The sequence below is a fragment of the Diceros bicornis genome, chromosome 5, assembly GCF_020826845.1.
Source record: "Diceros bicornis minor isolate mBicDic1 chromosome 5, mDicBic1.mat.cur, whole genome shotgun sequence".
Lineage (NCBI taxonomy): Eukaryota > Metazoa > Chordata > Mammalia > Perissodactyla > Rhinocerotidae > Diceros > Diceros bicornis.
This window is the reverse complement of record NC_080744.1, coordinates 80,240,709-80,268,608: the sequence shown is the minus strand read 5'-3', so window position 1 is coordinate 80,268,608 and position 27,900 is coordinate 80,240,709. Positions and strand designations below refer to the sequence as shown.

The 27,900-nt window shown below is 41.9% G+C and overlaps 1 protein-coding gene across 2 annotated transcripts in view; it reads right to left on the bottom strand.

Moving 5' to 3' along the window:
- The window catches only part of PCSK6 (proprotein convertase subtilisin/kexin type 6), a 187,898-nt gene that overhangs the window by 85,998 nt on the left and 74,000 nt on the right, over window positions 1-27,900 (bottom strand). For both annotated transcript variants that reach the window (XM_058542304.1, XM_058542305.1), the window contains exon 7: window positions 4,754-4,926. In XM_058542304.1, coding sequence (XP_058398287.1) covers window positions 4,754-4,926 — 173 coding nt within the window. The remainder of the gene's footprint in view (window positions 1-4,753; window positions 4,927-27,900) is intronic.

Here is a 27,900-nt window from a genome sequence, read left to right as displayed (position 1 = left end):
TGGTTTTGTGGGCTCTGTTTTGATTTTAATAGAGTACTTCTGCCTGTGGCAACAGCCTTAAAACTGCAGAATCACAGGATTGGACTGAGATGATAGCTCAGAAAGACTCCTCTGTTCTTCATAAGAAAATCATGGGCCCTCATACAAGCTGCTCTACTCCACAGCTATGCCTGTAATTTCCATTATGATAACCTATGAACAAAAAGACCAAGAGGTGCCACAAGTAATACAGAGATGAAAGTTGATGGCTGAATTTATAGCGCTCATTTTTCTGGATTGAAAGAGCTGGTCCTGTGAGGAAGAGGAGGAATTTTCCTGAAAACACAACTGAAGAAGTACTCTTCGTGGAGAGCCAGCTAATTGTGAAAACAGGCATGGGACCATGAATTCTGGGTGAAGACCGAATAGGCCAAAGGGGTATGGTCTAGAATGCCCGTGGCTGCTTGTGGCTGTCCTAGGAGAGTTCCCGGGGTCTCCACCTGAGCAAGCATTGAAGTGGTGAGACTGTCAACACCCGCCAAGGCCAGTGGCTCCACTTGGATGTGGGTTTTCGTTTTTAAGAACGTACACATGAAAGCAAGTCTTTGAAAGACAACGGCAGGTCAGAGCAGTTCCTGCAGCTCTGTTCTATCCCACACCTACAGGATCAATGATTTCTGACCAAACCAAGCACTTATCCCAGCCATAAACACTGGCTAAAGATTAGCTAATCCAAGGTGGAACTGATCCATTTGGTCCCAGTGGCTGGACCTTTTGGTGGCGCACAGCCAGCCCCACAGGGTGGAGCCAACAGCCATCTCCACATGAAACTGGACCCACGGGGCCGGTAACGTCGATGGCCTTGCCAAGGACCCTCCTTTCCAAACATGCGAGAGGAAACTGATACTTATGCCCAACAACTGGCCAATTTAAAGACAACTTGCAACAAAATTCTGCAGTCCTTGTAGCGTAAACTGAAACCCTGCTGCTGACTGGACGTACACTCCCTCTAAGAGTTTAGACCACCCTGGGCCGAGCGGACCCACCTGCTCCGGAAGCCCACGCCACTCCACTTTGTAGACCACATGGACCGCAGTCCCCTGCTCTTTTGTGCCTATCTGTCATAACTCTGACACTTCCTCCAGTTCCAACCTGAGGCTCTCAATGGAGCCCACAGGAAGGGCCCTCATGCTTACCCAGTCCCGCTGTTCAAAGCTGCCTCATTCACTCTGCTTTCTAGATCTCCAAGGTGGACCTGTTTAAATGGGCAAGAGCTCAGCAGAAAGGTTACTCACATTTAGCAAAACAGGTCAACCTTCCGGAAGAAAGATACAAAGTACTAAGGAAATGGGTGTGTCCACTTATATAATTACCTGAAGGTAAAGTTAATCAAAAGCTAGTCCGAAGCCACTAAAATCCGAATGAAAAGGTATTTAACCCCTCAGAGGCTATCTTTATTCCATGAGAATCATCACTAAGATACTATCACTCTTAACTCCCCACCCCACTCCAAATTATTTATAAAAGGTTGTCATTTGCAGAGTGGGACATGCAACCTGATTGCTCCAGCAGCACAGAGAACGGCCTCAGCAGCACTCCTCATACCTGAGAGTGCGCACGAATCCCTGGGGGTCTTGCTACAGCGCAGACTCGGATTCAGCAGGTCTGGGTGGGCCTGAGATTCTGCATTTCTAACGAGCTCCCAGGTAACGCCAGTGCTGCTGCTTCTGGACCCTGCTTTGAATAACAAGGGCCTAAAATGCCCAAGGCCTGCACCTTCCACCTTCTACTGCGCATTTCTTCTAGACCACCAGTTCTCACAGGCATCAAGGCAGCAAAAGCCTCTTTCCCTTCTGAAAACAGTTTCCTGGAAAGAGAACACGGGAATGAGGCAGAGGAAACACCCAGATCTGAGGGGTAAAGATGTTTTGGCTATCTCTGAGGATGGCATTTTCACGTTCCAGGTCTTCTGCTCATAGGGAAGCCACAGGACGGAAGCTACACAGGACATTTCAGCCCTAGCCATGAACTTACATTTCTGTTAGGAAAGCCACAACCTCAACCTGATCGAAACGCATTTTAGTGTCTTGCCTGGGAAGTGGAGAGTTCATCCATGAACTCAGAAGCACTGTTACTGAGGGCTAGCGAATGCCCGGTATCTGGACAAGGCCAGCACTTTCAGCCACAGTGATGTTTAACCTCCTCCTGTGGATGACAGGTCACGTGAGGAGTAAGGCTTTGTAAGGACCAAGGTTAAACAGGTCTTTATGCCAAATTATGGCTTCTGAAGTCTCCTACCACCAAACCACATCATCTACCAAAGATGAAGTCAGATTTTACAGAAAAAGACGGGAGGTGACAAATGGGACCGCAAAGAGGAAAAACAGATGGGGATGTGGTTTGGTTTGAGATCATCAAATTTCTAGGAGGATTTTCAGTGACAACTTTAGACAGCTGCAATTTAAGACTCCCTATATGACATATTTTACTTCAGAATGACTAAAAAAACCCAGAATGACCTCAGTATTTCAAGAAACCCTGACAAGAATGATGGGGAACCACATGGTCCCCTCTGCAACTTCCTCACTCCCCTGACTGCTCGATGAAGCGATGCTGCTCAGAATTCGGAATGTGAAGAACCCCTCTCTGCAGCTCCAGACTTCCCAAAGTCCTACATGGGCTCTGCCCACACACACCTAAGTGCAGTCAAGAACCCAAACAATTGTGTCAAAACAATCGGGACCTCTCCAGGAAACAATGGGCCCCATCCTAAGATCTGAAATCTTTAGAAATCATCTCATAGAAATGTCAGACGTTCAGGATTAACACCGTTCAAAGTAGTAGCCTCCATGCAGAAAATGCAATCTCTAATTTACAGCCTAAATTAAGTTTAATTTTCAGGATGTTTCACTTGTCATCCGCAGTGAGATCCAAGGGATTTAGTGGTCGCCGGCAGCTGGGAAGATGAGATTTTTCAGTTTGGCAGCCCCTCGTGGGTAGTGGCCAACTTGGTCACGCCTGAACCTTCCGGCATCCTCAGGCCAGCATCTGGGGCAGCCCAGGTGCTCAGCAACCTGACTGAAGCAGACTTTGCATTTTCTTGGTGTTGTGGGGACCAAGGAAGCTGTCTGGTGTCCTAGCGTGAGGACAAGTTTGAATGCTATGGATGTTTTATGTATGTCTACACTGCCTCTCTTTGACTTTTCTTCTCACGTTGAGTGTCCGGGTGAGTATTGAGCTCTGAGTGGTCACCCACTTTTGGTCACTAGCTTCTCAGACATTCAAGACCTGAGCTGACAAGGGGAGAGGGCAGTGAAAAGGAAGCCTCTGCCTCATACACGTGGACCAACATCACAGCCATCGGAGGAGGTGCAGGCTGGCTCACCCGGCCAGGAGTAGCAGGACAACACGGTGCCTGGAAGTGTGAGGAAATGGGAGAATCTCCCAGGTGTTTAGTGTGTGTGTGTGGCAGAGGGAAAGGGCAGCGAAGGGGGGTGGCTGGGTTGGCATTCTAAGAGATAAATATTCAGCCTCCATAAAAGGAAATTAATAGAAAATGATCAAACTCAGTACATCCAGAAAAGCAATCAAATCATATTATTTAGAAAAAGGAAATCATGAGCAGAGTTAAAAAAGATTGCTCTCTGTGGGGCAGGACTGGGGGATGCACAGGGGGAGACCAAAGAAGGGCTGTTTTCGATATAAGCCTGTGGTACAATTAGATTTATTCAGTAACTGTTTATTTACATTTTAATCACTGTGCATGAGTTATAATAAGATAAGAACTTGTAAAATATGTTTTTAAATATGTGAATAATAAAATGGGCTTCACCCGCCCACCTTGCTGCCACATTCTCCCGTCTCCCAGAAGAGAAGTCAGAGGTATGAATGCTGCCCCGGGGACGCTGGGACTTCTTGCCCAGACCCCTGCCAGACCTGACTCAGCCACACCTTATGCACTGGGCTGGGGTTTGCTGGGCCACCCAGGGCCGCCCAGACGCTGATCACAGCTCCATCTGTCTGTTCCAAGAAGCTGTCCTTGCCCAGAAATCTGCTTTGCCACCTTGCTTGTAAGAACTGGGTCATCTCCTGTCCCCCCCACCCTGCCCCAGCCTTTCTGACTCACAAGGTCCCAGAATGATGATCACAGAGTGGCTGGGGGTGGGCCTCCTGGGAGGAGCCTGCCAGCCTCCCACTGGGTCCCCTTAGCCAGTCAGTGAAGAACCAGCACTCAGATGTTTGCTCTGTTTAGTCCCTGGTGAGGTTCTACCCAAAAATTCTAAACATGCTGGGCTGCATGCTGGCAGGGAGGGCAACAAGACCAAGACTTCCTGCTGCAGGGGTTGGGGGGTCTGGATTAGCTCCACAGCCGGGTACTCTTGTGGGCAAAAGTCTGAGGGCCCAGGACACACCTTCCACCTGCATGGTCCAAATAACAGGCCAAGTGGTCTAAGACGCGTAACACCCGCCTGCACACCCCTCTCAGCTGCAGGCGGTCAAGCTCCAAGGCACAGAGTCCTGGGGCTGGTGGGTGACCAGCTGGCACTCGCAGTAGCTATTCTATAACGAGGTGGAATACTCCCGCTCCAGTTGGTAGAGAGCCACTTCCCTGAGCCCCTAAGTGACTTCTCCCTCACTCTGGTCCTGGCACAGCAGGGCCTTCCTAGTCCTGTTTCAGAGCTCTGGCCTACGTCACTCTAATTTTAACTGTCAAAAATTTTTTTACTACTCCCCCACCCCTGAGAGCCCCACCACAGCCCTGGGTTACTCACACCTTTTTAATGCCATACTCCAAGGCCTGTTTAGCAAGTCGGCCAGGCCCGTCCACTGTCTTGCCGTCGTCGTCTGGCCCCCAGCTGGCGCTGTAAATGTCGATGTAGTTAGGCCTGATGCCCAGCGACTTTGCCTCAACCACATCCGTCACGTCCCCGTCCAGCATGCGGATGCCTAAAAGCACAGAAGGAGACTGACATTCCTGCTCACCTGGCCCTTTTATGAGCCCCGAGATTGTGATCCTGTGGACAGGGGTGCGGCCAGAGAGCCCCAAACAGCTTAGGAGCTTTTCCAACATCATTTTGGAAACCTTTTTCCCTATTACTTGTTGGCCGATGTGAAAGAATTAAAATGACACCCCAGGCTGCCTTACAGTGTCCCCACGCCATAAGGGCAACAGAGAAAACAAAGCTACTTGGAAAACGTAGGATTTCAACAGTTTCCTCAGTACCGTGATGTCATGCTGGTATTTAAAAATGGACTTTTCTATAATAGAATTCCGCAGCTGTATTCAACTTTCCTGGCTTTTAACAGTTTACGTTTATTTCTCTTTTTTAAAAAAATTACTCCAACCCTGATTTACAATTATGAGTTTTGAGGAAGAGAGAGGCCACACCCCAGCCCACGGAGGAGGCGCCATCTCATCTCCTGTGTATTCAGGCTCCATGTTCCATTGAGGAGCCTTTAGGAGGTGGGGAGTACAGCTTCCTCAGGAGCACCCCAAAAGGAAAGAGGGCGAGGGCAAGAGAGAGGGCTCCCACAAGCCTCTCCCAGCACCTGCCTCTCTGACCAGGGTCTCTCCTCCTTGCCCCGGTGCCCAGTTTGCCTCCATTACTGACCGCACTCTGCATCCAGCAGGTGTGGTCCCCCCGCCCCCACCCCAGGGCCTCACCCAGACAGGGGGTCTCAGTGATGCTGGCACATGACTGGGAAGCAGCTGTGTGCACATCCTCCCTGGACACTAGTAGACACAGAAAGTCAGACCTCTCTGAGGCTCAGGAAACTTCTGCCACCCCACCTGGATCTGCACTCTAGGTGGCCACGAAGCACCCACAGCCAGGCCACTCAGAGGCCCCCAGGAACCCCTTCCACACCAGGCCCAGCTCCCTCCATGTGTACGATGGCCATGCCTTTCATCAAAATGAATTTTAAATCTCAGAGCTATTTAACGTATCATGGAAAAGGAGACTTTTTCTGATTATAAGAATAATATATGCTCTTCGCAGAGTTTGGGAGATAGAGAAATAACTCATGACAATATTTTGGTTATTTTCTTCTAGTATATTTCTTTGCCCACCGCATACACTTTCTCTCGAAGTCCTTTTTTCCCACTAAACTGTATACAGAACATTTCCCTGCACCACTAAAGATTTGCAAGACATGATTATTAAGGGTTGCAGCACCCTCCTCCCATGCAACCCCAGCCCAGGCAGCACTCTTTCTGGGGTTCACCTCACTAAGCAGAGGTCCCCTCAGACTGGACTGGGTCTATTCATTCTATATCCCAGAATCCAGGTCAACATACAGTAGGTACTCAAAAAAGAGAAACTCTGAATGTAATCAATTTTAAAAAACAAATAGTGACTTTTCCTCAAGGTGAAAACAGAAGGTACACGGCTCAAGCAGGAAGAACCACGGGAAGGAGACTCTGAGGAGACACTTCCCCAGGTGCTCAGGGACAAAAGTTTTACGGAACTGAAATCCTCCTGTCCCATCCATTTAAACTGTAGTTGTGGCGATGCTCTGCTGTCACTTTAGATGGATAACTGGTGGACAAGATCTCTAACACGTCAATTTCAAATGATCTTGTCCTCTAATCTCTCGCCCAGTTGCACATGGATTGTAAACAACTAGCTAAATGCACTTCATGATTTGTCAGGGTGAGAAACTTCCTATCTAAAGAGGATTTGAAGAAGACTTAATGGCAGTAAATTCTTCCATTCTACCCATTCATTCTACCTGGTTTTGAAGGCACAGGTTTCCCTGAGGTTTTCTCCTTAACATTTTCCCTGAAGCTCCCCAGTTGTGAGCTGAGAGAATGTAAGAGTCACTGCAGGGGTCCTCGGGAGGCCGAGTAGCACAGCAGTGGTGGTAGGGATGGGGAAGGCCACTCTAGGGCACAACATTCTTGGTCCCATACCTGGGAGGGGGCCACCAAGCTTAACTGGAAACTCCTGCTGCAAAAGCTGGGGAATTGTACTCAAAATCAACACCAGAGAAATTTATAGCAAAACAACAGTGAGATTGAGGTTGAGGTCTGGGTGACATAAAGAAGTTCAACAACAGTGCCAAGAGCCATGTGGGAGTGTCGGCCAAGTGGGCATGGGCAGTGACTGAAGATGGCGCTGAAGTCATCAGAAGAACCATCTCTTTACAGCTAGAAGGCCTTAAAAATTAGCAGTAGAAATAAATTTCAAAACCATCTGTTTTCTCTTCTGGCTCTCTGTCTATTTCCCTTCCTCTCTTTACTATCTGTTATGTTCTGAATGTTTGTGTCCCCCCAAATTCATATACTGAAGCCCTAATCTCCAATGTGATGGTACTTGGAGATGGGGCCCTGTGGGAGGAAATTAGGTTTAGATGAGGTCACGAGGGTGGGGTCCCCATGATGGGAGTAGTACCCTTATAAGAAGAGACAGCAGAGAGCCTGTGTCTTCTGTCTCTCTCCACTGTGAGGACACAGAGAGAAACTTGCATGCGAGCCACAAAGCAGGCCCTCACAAGGGAACTGAATGGGCCGGCACCTGGATCTTGGACTCCCAGCCTCCAGAACTATGAGAAATAAATGTCTGTTGTTGAAGCCCCCCAGTCTGTAGTATTTAGCTACAGCAGCCTGAGCTGATTAAGACAGGACCTCACTGCCCGGCTGCAGGATGGCCAAGGGAAGCCGCCATGGTTCAGGCCCTGAGATGGAGCCACGCAGCAAGGGGACGTAGACATCTCATCACCTGCTCCAGAGGAGAGGCCTGAGCTCTCCCCCATGCTGTGCCTTGGGGCCAGCAGGAGGGAGACAGGGCATGCCACGCTGAGAGCCCTGCCTGACCACCAATGTGGCCAGTTAGTGACTGTGGCGGTTTCCTCATCTCACTAAGCCTCAGTTTTCTGTAAACTGTGATGATAAAAGTTATTGTATCTATCTAAAGGTGCCACACAAACTAAAAAAAGAAGATTTGTGTAAAGCGTCTGGCATGCAATAAGCAATCAATGCACGTATTAGTACCTAGCTTGACCCCACTGAGCCTCACTTTCCCCACCTGTAAAAATGGGGGTAATGATACTTCTCCAAGGGGTTGTTTAAAGCAATAACTAATTACTTTTTATCTTTATTTTTTAAAAATTGACTATTTGATACGTATGAAGGATCAGATGTCACATACACGTTAGTTATAAAGCCCAACAAAATAATGGACATCCATGAACCCTCTACCTGATGCAAATGCAATCGTGACCCACTGGGACCCCTAGCAATGCTCTGCTCCTCCTCGAGGAATCTGCTCAGAATCTTGGATTATGCCTTCCATTGCTTTTTAAAAACTACCACTTTGTACAATTGTATGTATGCTTAATACTGGTTTTGCTTGTACTGGGAACGGATCCTTTGTTGGTTATACATGTCATAAATATCTTCTCCCAGTTGCTGTCTTGTCTTCTCACTTTGTTTATGGTGTCTTTTCATAAACAGAGGTTCTTAATTGCAACAGAGTAAGAACTAATTTCCCTTTGAAGATGAAGGGAGTTATAACGAGAGCCAAATCTTTTCTGGGTTTGTTGGCATCCATTGTGGGGTTACTTTCTCTCTTTTATAGGCGGGGCAGAGCCACCTGCAGCCACAGCCCACATGGCTGTTACATCGCTCACTGTACTTTCTCCTTTCTGACTTCTGGGTGGACAAGAGGCGACAGGGTGGCCTGAAGTGCCATCCTTCCCACAGTCACTGGTCTGTGTGTGCAGGGCTTCTGTGTCCCTGGCTATGTCAGAGATGCTGGGCCCAGGTGTTCAGCTCTCTCAGCCACAAACCCCCAGAGAGGGGCCGTGAAAAGTGTGGGACGTTGGCAGTGGGGTGTAGCAAAGGCATGGCCCTGGCAAGACAGAGAGCAGCTTGCAGTGGGGGTAAAGAGAGCAGGGTCTGAGAGTCCTGGGGTGGAATCTCAGCTCTGTGTGACCTTGGGCCAGGGCTTCAAACTCTCCAAGCCCTTGTTTTCCACGATATTTACCTGGGGGGTAGTTGAGAGGATTAAATATATGTTGACACCCTGGCACCCAGTGCTGTAGAGAAACGGCAGCAGCACTGTTTATGCCCTTCCATTTGTCAATGCACTTTCCAGGGCAGGAGACCCCGCCGGCCACACAGGCAGCCAAAACCATTCTGATGCTCTAGTGGGGAAATTTAACCTGCTATTCTAGGACTTCTCCATGCAAGTTATAGGTGTTGGAACCTATTTTTTGAACGAGAAGAACGAGATCCTGAAGACACCCAAAAATAAGTAAAAACATATGACCAGAATGATTTCCCAACACCTCTCACAATGCTTTTCATCTCGGAAGAGCAGTGACTGACGGGGAGAGAGAAAGCATAATGCACTTAGATTTTAATGAAGTATCTATTTTCCCAACACTGACAAGTTGCCAACAAAGAAAAGGTAAATATTTTCAGTAGAAACCTGCTGTTCCAATATTAGCTTTAAATATGAATGGCTCTGGAAATGCCAAACTGAAGAAAAACAGTAATCATTTCTCTAATGAAAAAGGAAAGACCTGTTTACCATAAATTGTCAGGTATAAAAATAATTTGGGCAAATCATTTGGATGGCAAATTAACTCCCGGGTGTTAGCGTGCCCACGACTGCTGCAGCGTGCTGGGTTCAGAGCTCACAGTGGCAGGAGAAATAGGCCTGACCGGTCCACTCTGAGGACAGGTCTGTGGGCACGAAGTGGAAGGAGTGTTGCGTCGAAGGAGGGTGGTGCTTTGCGGGACCTGACGAATTTGTGTTTGGGTGAACAACTCAGAGTGCTCTCGGGGCCCAGTCCCCCAGCAGGCAGCTCTGGTTGTGCACAGAAGCTGCATCCAGGAAAGAACCACACAGGCTTGCCTCACTTTAAACCATATATGCTTTCCTATAAAATCGCCTGAACCCAATAATACTTTAAATGCCCTGGGAGAACTTGCTGAAATGAATGATTTTACAAGTCTCTCGGTAAAGTTAAAAAAACCAACAATGCTTTTTTCATAGTGACCCGTCCTTCCTCCCTTCCCCTGCTTCTAATTTAGAGTGCAACTTGCCAAATTACAGGCTTGTATAAGGCAAGGTAAACCCATCGACGTGCAGTGGACCCCGTAAAACAGCACGAGACACAGCATTTCTGCTGAAAACTTTCTGAGGAAGCTCGATGTTAAACGACAATGGGGAGATCAGTGTGACTGTATGTAGAGATAGGGTCTTTACAGAGGTGATGAAGCCAAAATGAGGTCACACGGGTGGGCCCTAATCCAATATGACTGGTGTTCTTAGAAGAAGAGGAAATTCAGAACAGATAACACACAGGCCCAGGAATGACCATGGGAGAACACAGCGAGAAGCAGCCAACTGCAAGCCAAGGAGAGAGGCCTCAGAAGAAACCAAACCTGCCTAACACCTTGATCTTGGACTTCTAGCCTCCAGAATTGAGAGAAAATACATTTCTGTTGGTGAGCCAAAAAAAAAAAAAGAAAGGCAATGGGAAGAACACACACATGCATGAACACACACCACACACACACACACACACACACACACATGCATGAACACACCACACACACCCCAATACAAGAAGTGAGCTATCAGCCAAGGTTGTTAACGTCCAAAGGCAGGCAGGGGAGTGGGACACGCTGGGCCCACTTTTGTTTATGAGAAGTAATGTATTTTGCCTTCAGCAAATGAATGGCAATGCAAGAGCAATGAACAGTGGCAAGTAAAATTAGATTTTAGCTTCCTGAGTGTGACAAATAGGCCTCCACAACAAATTTCACTCATTAATCCTGAGTTTATTTTAGCAAATCCACCGAGAATTGGTTTTTGGTTTTTCTTCCCACTGAAACTACAGTGCATTCTGTTCCACCAGCAGCCATTCTGGGCCAAGTGAGGTTTCAGCAGTTGTTTAGAAATGCTACAAACCTAAAAGGTTTCTGTCAACTCTTATTATCGCCTAAGATAGTAACAGGGCTCTCAAATCTCTAAATATGCCCACACATGACAACTTTGTTCTATGAACCCTAGGGAGCTGTAGTCTGCCAAGTAGTCAAAACACATCTAGATTTACCATTGTCACATGAAGCGCGTGGAGACCAGCGGCTAATCACCAAGCCAAGTCTCTCTCGGCCTCCCGCTCTGTTCCTGATCTCCTGATGGAGTCATTTCATTTCCTTCTAGAGTGGAAATGCAGCTGTAGCCAGTGGTGCACCAGTAAACTCATGGGCTTATCCTGCCATGGAGCCCTGGGTCAATGAGATGAGGCCCTTTCTAAGTAGGGTCTTGTGTTAACCATGTCTTATTTTCTGTATTCTGATGCTTTGACGTTTCGGGGCTTTGCTGACCCAGGAGGGACGGACACCTCGTACCTCAGGGCTGGCCAATTGCTAGAGATAGTGAAGAACTCTCCCAGGAGCACATCTTTCATGTGCAAACCAGCTTATCCAGAGCCCACACCCTCCAACCACCTCCTTTATGGGGCTCTTACACTCCGGGCCACTCTCCACCTGCCCTAATCACCCCACGACCAGGTACCAGACAACTAGGGACAGCCCCTAAGCCCCAGAGCCCACTGAAATTATTCAAACTAGCCAATTCTAAGCCTGCTTACCCTGCCTTGCCCATTCCTCCCTGTGGAAACCACAATAAAGGCTTCAGCCCACTAGTTCCCTCACCCCCTCTGCCTCCTGACCGACCCTGGTGCTTCCCCATGTGGCCCTCCATGGTGCAGCCTGCCCCCTCCTCTTGGGAACTCTATTCCCAAACAAACTATTCAATGGCCATTGTGTCTTGACCTGTTGGCCTTGCCATACCTAAATAATAATGACAACTACATTTTAAATCAGGTCACTCTTTCATAATCAGGTTCTGCTGATTTTTCAAAGAACAGTAAAAACTGGAAGAGCCTCAGCAATTAACTAGAGATTTGACATCTAGACTGACTTTCATGGTCTCCCCACTAGGCCAAGGGCCTAGAACAAGGGCCAGAGAACAAAAGTGGATTGACCAGGGACACACGGCTCTTCAGTAAGAGGTGGCAGCTTGGGACACCGGACAGAACAGCACACTTCTGAGCCAGCCGGGGCACCCATATATCCACCCTGCAAGTGGGGACAGCAAAGAAGCCTGAGAGGATGGCACTTGTGACAGAGTGAGTGAGCACTTGCCCTGAACTGGCCTCTGAAGGAGACAAGACAACAGTAAAAATAAGACAACCCCACCACCATGAAAATAACACATTTGCTCTGCCATAAACAGGACCACCCGAGAGCTTGTCACTTGGACTTGAATATATCTCTCCCTGTCTATCTGTCTTTCCCACATACGCCCAGGAGCAAAGCTACTCCTCATTCAGTGTTTGTGAGGACAATCTCAGAAACCCAGATTGTGTAGCCCATAGCATTCAAGAGCCAAGTCTCACCTGCCTTCTGGGGGTGGCTGCAGCAGGGCAGCCGGGGGAGGGCACGGCCACCAGGGAGACACAGGGGTGAAGGAGCTATGGCTGATTCTTGTCCATCTCCTCCTTCCCATGGCTCCTGCTTAGCCTAGTGATGCTCAGCAGGCAGGGGCCTTTGATGAGAATGTGGGAGGTGAGCAGTGGGAAGGTGGGGAACCCCAGTTCCCCGAGAGCACTGGCTCCTTAATAGTAGCTGCCCACATTCACTAAATCCCCCAAACCTCCCAATGCATTTTAAATCTTGCTGCAGTTCAAAACGCACTTGGAGCCTTTGAAGATTAATCTGCAGCTTAAACTGTCCTCTTAAAATGCTCACAAGCCTGAACTGCTTAATGGAAACGCTAATGAGACTGAATTCTGTGACTCTGAATTAACATAATTAACTAATTTATGGTCATGGATTAATTTAGCTGTTATGTACTTAACAATTTCATGTTTTGAAAGGAAAAACATGATTCAGTTCCCCAATCAAAATATGGAACAAAAACACCAACAGAAATTTGGCTGTTGCTGTTTTACTTTTCCTTCTCAGAGACAGAGTAAACACAGGCTGAAAAGATGTGCACACTTCCTGAGGCCTGAGCAGGGGAGTTTTCCTGTTTCAAAGCATCTGCCAGGCCTGGAATGGTGGTCCAGGCAGCCTCCAGCTGCCCTGATCCCTTGCTCCCTGCCCCTGAGCAGCCTTGGGATCCACCCCTCGGTCTAGAGGTTCTTCTCTGAAGCTAGAAGCAGGGCACCCTGTACCAAAAACGCTGCGTCCCAGGTGACACTGGCCCTGCCTCGGGAAAATGTCTGACTCTTGTTAAGCATCAGTACAGGTGATGAACTTGCCAAAAACTAGGCACCTCCTAAAGTTAAAGTGTCAACAGCTTCATTTGCCTGCCCCGCAGGTTGTGGGCTTCCGTGACAGTAAGTTCTGCTCAGGTCTGGGTGGACACCTGGCTCCCCAGAGAGCCTGTCTCACAGGATGCGGGGAGGGACCCTGAGGTCAGAAGGACCTGATGCAGTGACCAGGCTCTCATCCTCAGCCTGCAGTCTGGTAGGGGCCTTTACACCCCTCCAGGCACCAGCAGGAAAGGCTCTGTCCCACGGAGCTCACCTTGTAGGCGAGCTGATGATGATGATGATGGTGATGGTGATGATGAGCGGACGGCTGTTGGATGCAGCCAAGTCTGAGAGCCGCCCACCACCAATGCCAACCAGAAGCAGATGGGGTAAGAGGGAAGAGGCATTACAGGGAGCGAGAAGGAGGAAAACTATGCAGAGGGCTAAAATTTTTTTTTAAAGGTTAATAGAGTGAGAGAGTAAAGAAAGGTTAAGTGAGAAGAGAGGCTAGGATGATGACCACTATCCCTTCTCACTACCTTCCTATGTTATTCTCATTATCAGAGGAAGATTGAAATGCATGGCTTCTTATATTTCAGGCCAAGAGAGAGAAGCAAGGCCAAATTATGTTTGGAAGGAATATGAATTCGGTCAAGGAAAAAATACATGTGCACACCATGGAACCCTCCTTTCTGCTTCTATTCCTGCTTACAGGACTCGTGGCAGCTGTCCTCATCCAGTCACCACCATGTCCCAGCAACAGAGAGCTATGACTGCAAAGCGACAATCCAGGCTTCAGGTCAGTGGGCCTGAGTTCACATCTCGGCTCTGCCTCCTACCAGTTGTGTGAACCTGGACGTGGTGGGTAACCTCTCTGATTGTCAGCTTCCCCTGGTGTAAGACTGCCATAATAATATTCAACTCACAGAATCGTTCTGAGGATTAGATGCAAAGATGAGCATAAGTGCTTGGTGTAGCATCCAAAAACTAACAGCAATCAGTGATAGCTGTTAACGATCATACATAAAATACTATAAAATAAAATACTAAGCCTTGGGATCTGTCCCTTGGGCTAGTGGTGCTTCTCTGAAGCTACAAGCAGGACACGCTGTACCAAAAGCACTGTGTCCCAGATGACAATAAAAATGCTATACTAAGGAGACTGGACCACAAAGGAAAACTGAGCGCTTGGTCTATCTCTCCTCAGGGCCCAAATCCCTAGAAATAATATGGAAAAGGAAAGAAGAAGAACAAATCTGTACAGCCCTGGAAAACAAGATGGGCGGACGGGATGTTTCGAGGAACTCTAGAAAGACAGAAAGTAGATGGGATCAGCTAGGAGGAAGCAGTGCCCTGGTGGGAGAAGACTTGTGCTGAGGTAGGAGCAATTCCAGAAGTGTTTGAAATCCCGAGGCCTGGGGTACAAGGACAGGAGGGACCCTGAGCAGGCATCAGCGTGTGGAGCTGAGGCAGTGGCAAGTCAGCTGCCACCTCCTCCAGGCTGAGCAGTGAGCAGGCTTTATTCAGAGGCTGACGCAGTGAAAGGGGGCGTTGAGGCTAGAGGGGCGGGACAGTGCCCTGGGAATAGGGAGTCCACCCACCACCTGCCAGAAGTAACACTATCCCGCAGCAGGTCCCTCCCCCTCCCACATCACAGACAGACTCTGCCATCAGACCCGACACCACCACAGCCTAATAGGGATCTGTGAGCATAAACACGAGTGGACAACCAAGAATCAGCAAATATCAGAGGAAAACTAACATCAAGAAAGAGAACCACCAAATTAAAATGCTAAACAAAACAAAACAAAATCAGATGAACCCAAGAAGACAGGGTTAATATAGCAAATGGGAAAAACAATTCAAAATAAGTAGCATTAATATCCTTAAAATGATGCAAGAAGGTATGGTGTCTGTTAAAAATCAACTAGAGGACTTCTGTTTCCAGGAAGATGGAGTAGAAGCACTTCTTCCCATTCACCCTGCTAAGAAAAGTGAAAACCCTGGACTTTACATATAAAACAAACATAAGACTCTGAAAGGTGGAGAGAAGAAGGTAGACCAGCTAGGGACTTTGTGACCCAAGGAACAATATGGTAGTAAGTTCCCCGGGATTCCTACTGTCTCATATATCCCAGACTTGGAGATGAAGATGCTGGCAACCTAGAAGTACCAATGGGAGCAGACCAAAGAAAGAGTCTCAACCAAAGTCTGCTCCCTCTAGACAAAGCACTAGGAAAGGGCACCCCAGCAAGACAGAAACTTTTCACACAATAGCCGCTCTACTGCAGCCAAACACCACAGACATCACAGACAACATTGTGGCACTGCCCTCACTCACAGTAGCAAAGGCCAAGTCAGGAGCCTAGACCTGCACTCTTGCAAGGCTGTAAAGAGGCACCCCAATATCGCTCCCAGGTGATGTCAAAAAAGGGCAAGTAAGGAGCAGGACTTTTTTCCTGTCAACCAAAAAAGAGACTCACCCTCATAGCGTCAATGAAGACTCTGTGGGGAGTCCGGCCTTCCACCCTAGGTGGAAAAGTGTCCCTTTCCCGAACCCCTGGAGTGGTATCAGGAAGCTTGGTGGAGAGTTAGAATTTTCATCATCAACGGCAGTAACAAGATGACCCCACTACACTGTCAGTGGAGACCACATGGGGAGCTAGAACTCCCACCCCTGCTCAGCATTAATGGGAAACCCTCCTACTCCCAGGTGTCAACAGCGGATGAGTGAGCAGCCTTGGATGTCTACCTACACCCAGCAATAATGAAGCAGTGGGTCCCCCTTCCCTTGCCTAGCAGTGTCAGAGAAAGCCATCTAAAAAGAAGGTTTAAATAAGATCCAGAGCTTCATGATATAATACAAACATATACAGGTTTCAACCAAAAACCACACGTCATACCAAGAACTAGCAACATCTCAAATGGAATGAAAAAAGGCAATCAACAGGTGCCAGCACTAAGGTAATAGGGATGTCAGAATTATCTGACAAAGATTTTAAAGCAGACATGATAAAAATGCTTCAATGAGCAATTACAAATATGCCTAAAAAATAAAAAAATACAAAACCTCAATAAAGGAATAGAAAGTCTCAGCAAAGAAAAAGAAGATATTAAGAAGAACCAAGTAGAAATCTTAGAAATGAAAACACCATAATCAAACTAAAAAACTCAGTGAAGGTGCTCAACAACAGAATGCAGGGAACAGAAGAAAGAAAGAATGAGTTGGAAGACAGAACAGTAAAAATTGGCCAATCTGAACAACAGACAGAAAATATACTGAAAAATAAAACAACAACAGCAAAAACCTCAATTAAACCGAATAGTCTCAGAGACTTGTGGAACTATAACAAATGATCTAACATTAATGTCATTGGATGGTCTCCCAGAAGCAGAGGAGAAAGAGGGCAAGACTGAGAACGTACTAGAAGAAATTATAGCTAAACTCTATCCAAACTTCAAAGACACATGAACCTACAGCTACAATAGGCATTCCTTCTCCTCTTGAATTTTCTAAATTATGTTTGATGATTGAAGCAAAAATTATAACACTGTCTGACATGGTTCTAAACATATGTACAGAAATTAAGACAATTATGAAGAGGAGAGGGTAATAGGATGTAAGAGAGGTAAGGTTTCTATACCTCACTCAAGTTGGTAAAATGACAACACCCAAAGACTGCAATATGTATATATAATGTAATACCAAGAGTAATCACTAAAAAAGCTATACAAGAAGATACACTTAAAAAGACTATAGATAAATCAAAATAGAATTCTAAAAAGTATTCAAGTAACCCATAGGAAGGTAGGAAAAAGAAAAGAGAGAAACTAACAACAGAGACAACAAACAGAAGACAGAAGAAAAAATGGCCAACTTAAGTTCTAACAAATCAATAATTACATTAAGTGTAAATGGTCTGAATACAGCAATTAGAAGACAGAGATTGGCAAGGTAGATTAAAAAAACATGGCCCAAATATAAGCTGCCTATAAGAAACTCACTTCAAATATAACAATATAGGCAGGTTGAAAGCAAAAGGATGGAAAAAGATATGTCATACAAAAATTAATCAAATGAAAAAAGAAGTAGTTATATTAATATTAGACAGACTTCAGAGCAAAGGAAATTACCAGAGACAAAAAGAGATATTTTATAATGACAAAAGGGTCAATTCACCAAAAAGATATAGTACTCCTAAATGTATAAGCACCAAACAATAGAGCTACAAAATATGTGAACAAAAACTGAGAGAACTTTAAGGAGAAATAGACAAATCCACAATTATAGTTGAAGACTTCAACACTCCTCTCTCAACAACTGACAGAACAAGTAGACAGAAAATCAGTAAGGATATGGAAGAACTTAACAACACCATCAACCAACAGGTTTTCATCAACATTTTAAGAACGCTCCACCCAACAACAGGAGAATATACATTCTTTTCAAGTGTCCACAGAACATACACCAAGAAAGACTAGATCCTGGGCCATAAAACAAACCTCAACAAATTTAAAAGAATTGGACTCAAACAGAATGTATTCTTCAACCACAATGGAATCAGACTAGTAATCAATAACAGAAAGATAACAGAAAAATCTCTAAACACTTGGAAACAAAACAACACAATTCTGAATAATCTATAGGTCCAAGAGGAATTTTTAAGGGAAGAAAAAAATACACTGAACTGGACAAAAATGAAACTACAACATATAAAAATCTGTGAGACATGGCTAAACAACTGCTGAGAGGGAAATTTATAGCACTATTTTTTACATTAGAAAAGAAGAGAAGTCTCAAATCAATAACCTAAGCGCTCACTTCACCATCCTAGAAAAAGAAAAGCTAAATAAGTGCAAAGCAAGAGGAAGGAAGGGAAATAATAAAAATAAGAGCAGAAAACAATGAAATTGAAAACAGAAAAACACTAGAGAAAATAAGTGTAACAAAGAGCTGGTTTTGTGAAAAGATCAATAAAATTGATAAACCTCTATCAAGAAATGACAAAGAAAAAAAGAGAAGACACAAATTACCAATATCAAGAATGAAACAGAGGATATCACCATAGACTCTACAAACGTCAAAAGTGTAATAAGGGACTGCTACAAACAACTCTACACACATAAATTAGACAACTTAGACAAAATGGATCACTTCCTCAAAAAAACAAACTACCACAACTCACCCAATATGAAACAGATAATTTGAATAGCTCTATAACTTTTCAAGAAATTGAATTTGCAATTAAAAAAAAAATCTCACCAAAAGAGATTTCCAGGTCCATATGTTTCATGGGAGGATTCTAGTGAAAGTTTAAAAAATTAACATTGATTCTATATAATCACTTGCAGAACATAAAAGAGGAGGGAACACTGGGGCTGCCCGGTGGCATAGAGGTTAAGTTTGCGTGCTCCGCTTCAGAGGCCCAGGGCTCGTGGGTTCGGATCCCGGGCACAGACCTACACACCGCTCATCAAGCCATACTGTGGCAGCATCCCATATATAAAGTAGAGCAAGATTGGCACAGATGTTAGCTCAGTGACAATCTTCCTCAAGCAAAAATGGGAGGATTGGCAACAGATGTTAGCTCAGGGCCAATCTTCCTCACCAAAAAAAAAAAAAAGAGAGAGAGAGAGAGAAGGGAAGTCTTCTCACTTCATTTACTGAAGCTAGTATTACCCTGATACCAAAACCAGACAAAGACAGTACAGGAAAAAAAAAAAAAAAAAAAGAAAATTACAACCAAAAATCCTCATAAATATAGATACAAAAATCCTTAACAAAAATATTAGCAAACAAATTTTAGTAATATATAAAAAGAAAACACTATGACCAAGTGGAGTTTATCCCAGATTCAAAATTGGATTAATATTCAAAAATCAACCTATATAATCCACCACATTAACAAGCAAAAGAAGAAAAATCATATGGTTACTCCACTCAATGAGGAAAAAGCAGTGACAAAATTCAACATCCATTCATTTTTTAAAAACTCTCAAACAACTAGGAATAGAAGGGAACATTGTCAATTTGCTAAAAAGCATCTACAAAAAACCTACAGGAAACATTTTACTTAACGGTGAAAGTCTGAATTCTTTCCCTCTAAGAACAGGAACAAGATAAGGATGCCTGCTCTAGGTTGGAAGTTCTAGCCAAGGCAATAAGGCAAGAAAAGGAAATAAAAGGCATATAGATCAGAAAGAAGAAATAAAACTGCCTCTACTTGCAGAACACATTATCAAGTATAAATCTCAAGGAATCTACTCTTAGAACTAATAAGCGAGTTCAGAAAAGTTGCAGGATACAAGATCAACATACAAAAACAATTACATTTCTATGTATTAACAATGAACACATGAACGTTGAAATTAAAAATATAATGCCATTTACCATTGCTGAAAATAAAATGAAATACTTAGGTTTAAATCTAACCAAACATGTATAAAACTTGTACAGTGAAAGCTACATAACACTGATGAAAGAAATCAAAGAAGATCTAAACAAATGGAGAGACATACTGTGTTCACTAATTGAAAGACTCGACCTAGTAAAGATGCCAATTCTCCAAATTGATATACAGGTTTAACACAACCCCTACCAAAATCCCAGCAAGACTTTTTGTAGATATTGACAAGATAATGATAAAACTTGTATGGAAAGGCAAAAGAACTAGAATAGTTAAAATAATTTTGAAAAAGAAAAATATAGTGGAAGCAATCAGTCTACCTCATTTCAAAACTTAGATGTGGCTACAATAATCAAGACTCTGCTGCACTGGCAGAAGGACAGACACATAGATCAATGGAACAGACAGAGAACTCATCAATAAACTCACACAAATATATCCAACTGACTTTTGACAAAAGTGCAAAAGCAACTCAATGGAAGAAAGACAGGCATTTCCATAAATAATACTAGTGCAATTGGACATCTACAGGTAAACAAAACAAAGCAAAATCAAAAAAAAAAAACCTTGACCTAAGTCTCACACCATATACAAAATTAACTCAAAGTGGATCTCTCAAAATGGAATTCAAAGTGTAAAACATACAGCCATAAAACTTTTAGAAGAAAACAGAATATCTTCAGAATATAAGACAAGGCAAAGAGTCCTTAGACTGATACCAAAAAAACCCATAATCTATAAGAGGAAAAATAGATAAATTGGATTTCATAAAAATTAAAACTTTTCTCTGAAAAGACCTGTTAAAGAAGATGAAAAGATAAGCTACAAAGTGGGAGAAAATATTCACAAACATAATCATCAAAGGGCTAGTAGCTAGAATATATAAAGAACTCTCAACAATCAAAGTTAAAAATCAAACACTATAATTAGAAAATGAGCAAAAGGCATGAGGAGACATTTCACCGAAGAGGATATATAGATGGCAAATAAGCACGTGAAAAGATATGCAACATCACTAGTTTTAGGGTAATGCAAATTAATGAGATATCACTGTATACCTGTTAGAATGGCTAAAATAAAAAACAGTGATGATACCAAATACTGTAAGCATATAAAGAAACCAGATCATTCATACATTGCTAATGGCAAGGTAAAATGGTACAGCTTCTCTGGAAAACAATTTGTCACTTTCTTAAAAAAATAAACATGTAACTATTATAAAACCCAGCAATTGCACTCCTGGCCATTTATCCCAAAGAAATGAAAACTTACATTCACACAAAAACCTATACGAGAATGTTTCTAGGTGCTTTATTTGTAATAGCCAAAAACTAGAAACAATCCAGGTGTCCTTCCATGGGTGAATGGTTAAACAAACTGTGGTACATCCATACCATGGAATACTACTTAGCACTAAAAAAGAACAAACTACTGATATACACAACAACTTGGATGAATCTCCAAAGAATCATGCTGAGTGAAAAACACCAATTCCAAAGGCTATATAGTATGTGGTTCCATTTATATAACATTCTTGAAATGATAAAATTGTAGAAATGGAGAACAGATTAGTGGTTAAGGGGTTAAGGAGAGGGTGGGGCAGGAGTGGGTGTGGCTATCAAAGGGCAACATGAAGGATCCCTCTGGTGATGAACTGTTCTGTGTCTTGGTTATATTACTGTCAATATCCTGGTTGTGAGATTTTACAATAGTTTTACAAGATGTCACCATTATGGAAAACTGGGTAAAGGATACACTGGATCTCTATGTATTATTTCCTACAACTGCATGTGAATCTACAACTATTTCAAACAAAAATTTTATTGAAAACATCAACTAGAAATTCTAGAGGGTAAATTATTCTCAAAATTTAACAATATCAGAGAGCTAGAAGACTGAACTTAGAGATTCTCCCAAGACCCAAGATAAGGGGTCAGAGGGATGGAAAGTCTGAAAGAAAATTAAGAGGCAAAGTTCTAGCATCTCTCTAATAAGAGTTCCAGGAGGACAGAAGGAGGAAAAATAAAGCAAAAGAGTCAAATAAATAACAGAAGAACTTTCTGAAGCCAAGCACACAAGTCTTTAGATTTTAATCTCAAATCTAAAAAATAATGACCAAAGAAATGGATCCACTTTTAGAGTTAAGCTCACATAACTGTTGAAGCACATGGTAAAACTGTTAATAATGATACAGAGCCTTTTAAGGGCTCCTTGAGGGCCAGACAGGAAAATGAAAACAAATGCACATCCAGACACACAAGGTCGAATCCCAGAACAACAAAAGGGAAAAATCTTAAAAGTTTCTGGAAGAAGAAGCAGTTATCTCAAAAGGAACAAAAATTAATATTGGCATAAGACCCTCCATCAGCAACACTGGATGCCAAAAGACCATGGGACAATGTTTCTAAAATTCTGAGTGAAAATTATTTTGAACTTAAAATCTAAACGCAGCCAAATCTGCTGAGAGAAAATAAAGATTTCAAGAACTCTAGAAGTTTACCACCTAAATAAATAACCATCCATATATATAGCAAGCACTCAAAAATATCTTTTGAAAGAATGAATGATTTAGTAGAAGAGACAATCTAGTAAAATAAAAAAAAAATTGACATAAAAGAAAGACAAGATTAAAGTAACAAGGGTGACCAAAGAAACTGGGCAACCTTATAGTTAAGCTCACATAATTGTTGCTGCATAATGTAAAACTGTCAATAACAATATGCAGTGAAAATCCTGGATGATCTCAATTTGGGGAGGTAACGAAGAGGAGAAAATGGCAGAGGGAAGTGGAACTCTGGTAAGGTTCTTGTTTTGCTCAGGAGAAGGGGATAGGTACTGATTAATGTTAAACATTGTAGAAAAATATAAATTCAAATACGTGTGCTTCAGGGTATTAGAAAAACAGAATTAGAATGTAAAAATTTCAAGCCATCAGAAATAAGAGAGAGGAAACTACATCTATCTAGCAAAAGGCAGGTAAGTAAAAGAAACAGAAAGAAAAACAGTAAAAACAAGTAAGTTAATTAGTTAATTAATTAATAAAAAAGAAAACAAAATACGATAGAAATAAATCCAAATATAACGAAATCAGAACATGTGTGAACACATCAAATTCCCTCTTTAAAGCGATTCTTAAGATTGTACAAGAGAAAAATGAAGCCAGATACATGCTGCTTACAAAACTAAGGTTAAAAATAAAGAGATGAAAAACATATGAGGAAAGTGATGATAAAATAACTTAGCAGGTGTGGCAATATTAATACCAGTCAAAGAACAATTACAGGCAAAAAGAATGACACAAAGAGAGGATTTTTATATTGATTAAAGAAAGATTCATTACACCAACAAGAGATGATAACTTTTGTGCACCTTGTAAGATAGCTACAAAATGTACACACCAAAAAATTGGGAGAAATCGACAAATCCACAATCATCATGGAGACTAAGATCCCTTCTCAGAAATAGACCAAGTAGAGAAAACACAAGACTCCTGAACTTTTGAATGAGCTTGATCAAGTCCACAGGTGACAAACGTGGATGCCTATAAGTACCAGGAAGGTCAAAGGGTGGAAGTGGACAGGTCTAGTAAACCAGGAGGAAACAGGTACATTGCCCTTTGAAGGAGCAGCCACTATGCAGCCCCAGCTAACTGTGGCCATGAAAGAATGAGGGCCCAGCATGACCAGAGCTTCCGATTTTTGAAGAGAAACCCCAAATCCACATTTTTATATAAAATCTCTTGATTTGTAAGTGTTTGCCCAAGTTTTTAAAAAACACTTGTGTGAGTCCCACAAAACATATCTGCAGGCCAAGGCAGCCTGTGGGCCACCAGTTGCAACCTCTGATCTAATTTACATAGATTTTTGTAGTCAATATTCATAGAATAAAAATACTCTTCAAATACCCATCGTAATATTTACAAATTTGAACATGTATTAGACCACAAAGAAATTCTCAATGAATTTAGAAAGGCAGAAATTATACAGAACACAGTCTCTGATCCTGATGCAATAAAGTTAAAAATCAGTAATAAAAGGAGTGCCAAAAAATCTATCTAATTGGAAAGTTTTAAATCTCTAACAAGTAATTCTTGAGTTAAAGAGAAAAATCAAAGCTGAAATAAAAATTCAGAAATGAATAACAAAAAGAGTACTGTATAATTAAGCCAGAGATAGATAATGAGTGGAATATACTCAAAACATTTATTGACTTATTAGAGCACATCAAAGCCCAAAAATAAAGAACTAAGCATTCTATTCAAGGAGCTAGGAGAAAAGAACGATGATAAAAATTTAAAAGCTGGAGGAATGAATAAACAAATAAAAGTAGAAATTCATAAATTAGAAAATAAAAGAACTCAAACAATAAAAAAATTCGAAGTCTATTTCTCTGAAAGAACCTATTTCATAAGAAATAGCAAATTTTTCATTGGTGGTCAAGGAAAAAAGGACAGATGCCACAAATAAGATCAGGAACAATTATAACTATAAATATGGAGGATTTTTTTTTTTTTAATTTTTTTGTTTATTGCAGTAACATTGGTTTATAACATTGTAAAAATTTCAGGTGTACATCATTGTACTTCTATTTCTGCATAGATTACATCATGTTCACCACCAAAATACTAACTACAACCCATCACCACACACATGTACCGAATTTGAAGGATATATTTTTGTAATTATAGGATACAGTATTAAATTTATATGTCATATATTTGAACATCTGGAGAAATGGATAATTTTCTAGCAAAATTTAACTACCAAAATTCCTTCCAGAGAAATAGAAAACCTGAATAGGCCTAATCCTTTAAAGAGTCACCACGTTTGCTCAGAGTGATTAATCAGCTCTACCAACATTTCAAAAAACAGGCAACATCCACAGTATATGAACTGCTTTAGAGCAGAGTAAAAGATAGAAAGCTTCCTAACTCATTCTATAAAACTAGCATAATTCTGACACCCTAACTGGAGAGGGACATCACAAAAACCAGCCACTGTAAGTCAATCTGTCTTATACAGAGACACAAAAACCACACACAAAATATTAACAATTGAATGCAGTAGTGTATTAAAAGAACAATACTCATAACCAAATAGCATTTACTCCACGAATGGAAGGATGAAATTTCCAATGTTAGGAAATCTATTACTGTAACTCACTACATTAAACAGATTAAATAATAAAGTTGAAAAACAATATAATTACCTCAATAGAGGCTTTAAAAGAAAAAGCATGTAATAAAATTCAACATTCATTCCTGATCAAACCTCTTAGAAATCTAGGAATATAAAAATTTCCTTAATTTAATAAAGAGTAACTATAGGAAGCCTACAGAAGACATCTATAAATGGTATAACACTAGGGATACTCCTGTATAAGTGAGAAATAAAACAACAAAACCTATAAACCACCCCTAGCTGATATTCATCAGGACTCCCTATTCACTAAAATAAAACATGAGAAAGAAATGTTATTAATATTAAAGACATAAAAAACACCATTATATTTACAGACAGCTTTTATTTACACCTGTCAGAAAAGCCAAGAGAATAAAAAATAATAGCACCAATAGAGATCATTAAGGTGCCCAGATACAAAAAACCAACATACAAAAATCAATAGTTTTCCTATATCCATTTTAGTAATAACCAATTAGAAATATAATTTAAAAAAACCAACTTAGAGATAAACCAACAAGAAATGTATAAGATCGATATGAAGACAGCAATAAAACTTTTTAAAATGATGTCAAAGACCTAAATAAATAGAAACATACCATGTTCCTGGGTGGGAAGACTCAATATTGTAAAGACGTCAATTCTCCCCCAATTAATCTATAATTTCCATGCAATCCCAATCAAAATCCCAACAGGATTTTTTATGGAACTTGACAAGCAGATTCTCAAGTTCATCTGAAAGAGAAAATTTGCAAGAATAGCCAAGAAATTTTGAAAAAGAACCATAAGAGGAAATTTGTCCTATCAGTTATTCAAAAAAACCCTCTTAAACTGAATTAAAAGAAGTATTGTTTAGGGATTAGAAACAAATAGACTAATGAAACATAGAGGATCCTGTACACATAGGAGAATTTAGTATACAATAAGGGTGGCAGGTGAAGATCACTAAATACTAATTTTGGAGAGAAATAAAGTTCACACCATTCACAGAAATAAATTCCATATGGATTAAAAAGCTAAACACAAAAGACAAAAACCATAAAAGTTTTAAGATGAACAAGTCTTCTAAAACTCAGTTTTTAGAGGAAATACAGGAGAACGGATTTATTATCTTGGGATTTTCTAAGCAAAATTCCAAACCCAAGAGTCATAAAGATTAACAACTCTGACATCATAAAAAATCTTAAACAGATTTTTATTGAAATACTACACATAGAAAAGGGGCACAAATCATCATTGTACAGCTCTACAACTTAATAAAAAAATTAAAATTTCTCTAAAATGAAAGTTAGGGACTTCCAGTAAACACATAGGAGTATCCCACTCTCCTCTGAAAACAATGAAGATAACAGGTCTCTGCAATTCCCAAGGGTGTATCATTTCTCCACAAAGTAGGTGTTGCACCTGAGGGCCATATGACTAGGGCATGGGTGGCTGGGGGAGTTTGTTTCTTTGCCCCACTGCGTTGTTTTTACAGCAAAAATGAAAAGCCACCTAAATGTCCATTATTTTAGAAACAGTGAGGTCTGACCAGGAGACATACAGACACACTATCTTTCCAAGAACAGGCCGTTTTTGTGGTGTGGTTTGCTGGTGGAGAAAAAGTGAGTGCCAATCAGCTCTGCCCTGTCCCCAGGGTGGTCAGCCCAGAAAGAGTTAATGCTAATTCACTGGCAAGAGAAGGGGATCTCTTAGACCTACTGGACTGCCAGAAGAGAAGGATCCGGTTCACAAACCAAGTCCTCAGTGCCTGCAGCCTGGCTCATTCCCCTGATCCTCCCCACCATATGTCAGCGTCTTACTGGCCTAAAGAGAAAGTCCTCACCTCCTCTCCAAACAAGCATTAATAATAACCAGAAAGCAACTAGCATGACATCTATGCAACAATGCTGCAAGAAATAAGGAAAAAAGGGGCATCACAAGTGCAAGAAAATGATGAGAAGTATAGACAAACATTTCTCCACAATTTCCAAAATTTAACAAAAAATATGATTTCTGTCTGAAGCAAGAGCTCAAAGAGATACAAGGGTTCAATGAAGAGAAAATAATACAAAAGAAAGACCAAAAGTGTGTCCATCCTCAGGTAAGAAAGAGAAGGAAAAATTAATTTTAGAAATGAAAGCCATATTAGAGTTTTCTCTAGGGAAAAAGACATTGATGAAACTGTCAGAGACATGGAAACCAGGTCTGAGGAAAAATAAAATGAAAAAGAAACAAAAAGTTAATGGTTAGAAAGATATAGAAATCAGGAAAAAAATCCAATATATGTATAAATGGTACACATGAAGAACAGAACTGAATATATGGAACCAAAAATAGTCAAAGCCATAACAGAAGAAAATTCGCCTAAAACAAAAAAAACACCCAGATCCTTTCAAGTATACTGAATCCCAAGAACAGTTGTTATAAAATAATCTAGAGGTGGCCCAGCAAAGCTACTGGACTTCAAGGATAAAGGAAAAATTCTATACAAGCTAAAAAATTAAGTCACCTACAAAGGGAAGAAATCAGGCTAGCCTCAAATTTTTCTAAGTAATGCTGAATCCAGAGGACAAACGGGTGATGTTTACCAAGTTCTGTAAAGATTTAATATATAACAGCTATAATTCAACTGTAAAGGCAACCTTTGGACATTCTCAAAGAGGAAAGATCTCAAGAAATACAGCACCTGGTCGCCTTTCTTGAAAAAGTGACTCAGAGATGAAATCCAGTGAATTAAGAGATGAATCAAAATAAATAGCTCAGGAATGGAAAAGCTGTGCTGGAAATAATGGTGGTGAACCAAGACTAAACAACTGTGAGAATCATGGTGACAGAAGGTTAATACTGAAAACTGACAATGTAAAAACAAACAAAAAAATTAATATTGAGGTGTGGGAGTGAAGAGGTAAGAAGAAAGTGAAGTGCTAATTACCTAATATGGGGAAATATGTAATTAAAAAAAAAAGTAACCCTGGTCTCTTAAAGATTTTCATAATCTTGGGGTTTTATTTTTTTTATAACCTTAGAGGGATATTTGAGAAAATTTCTCATTATAATGAAATATTTATGTA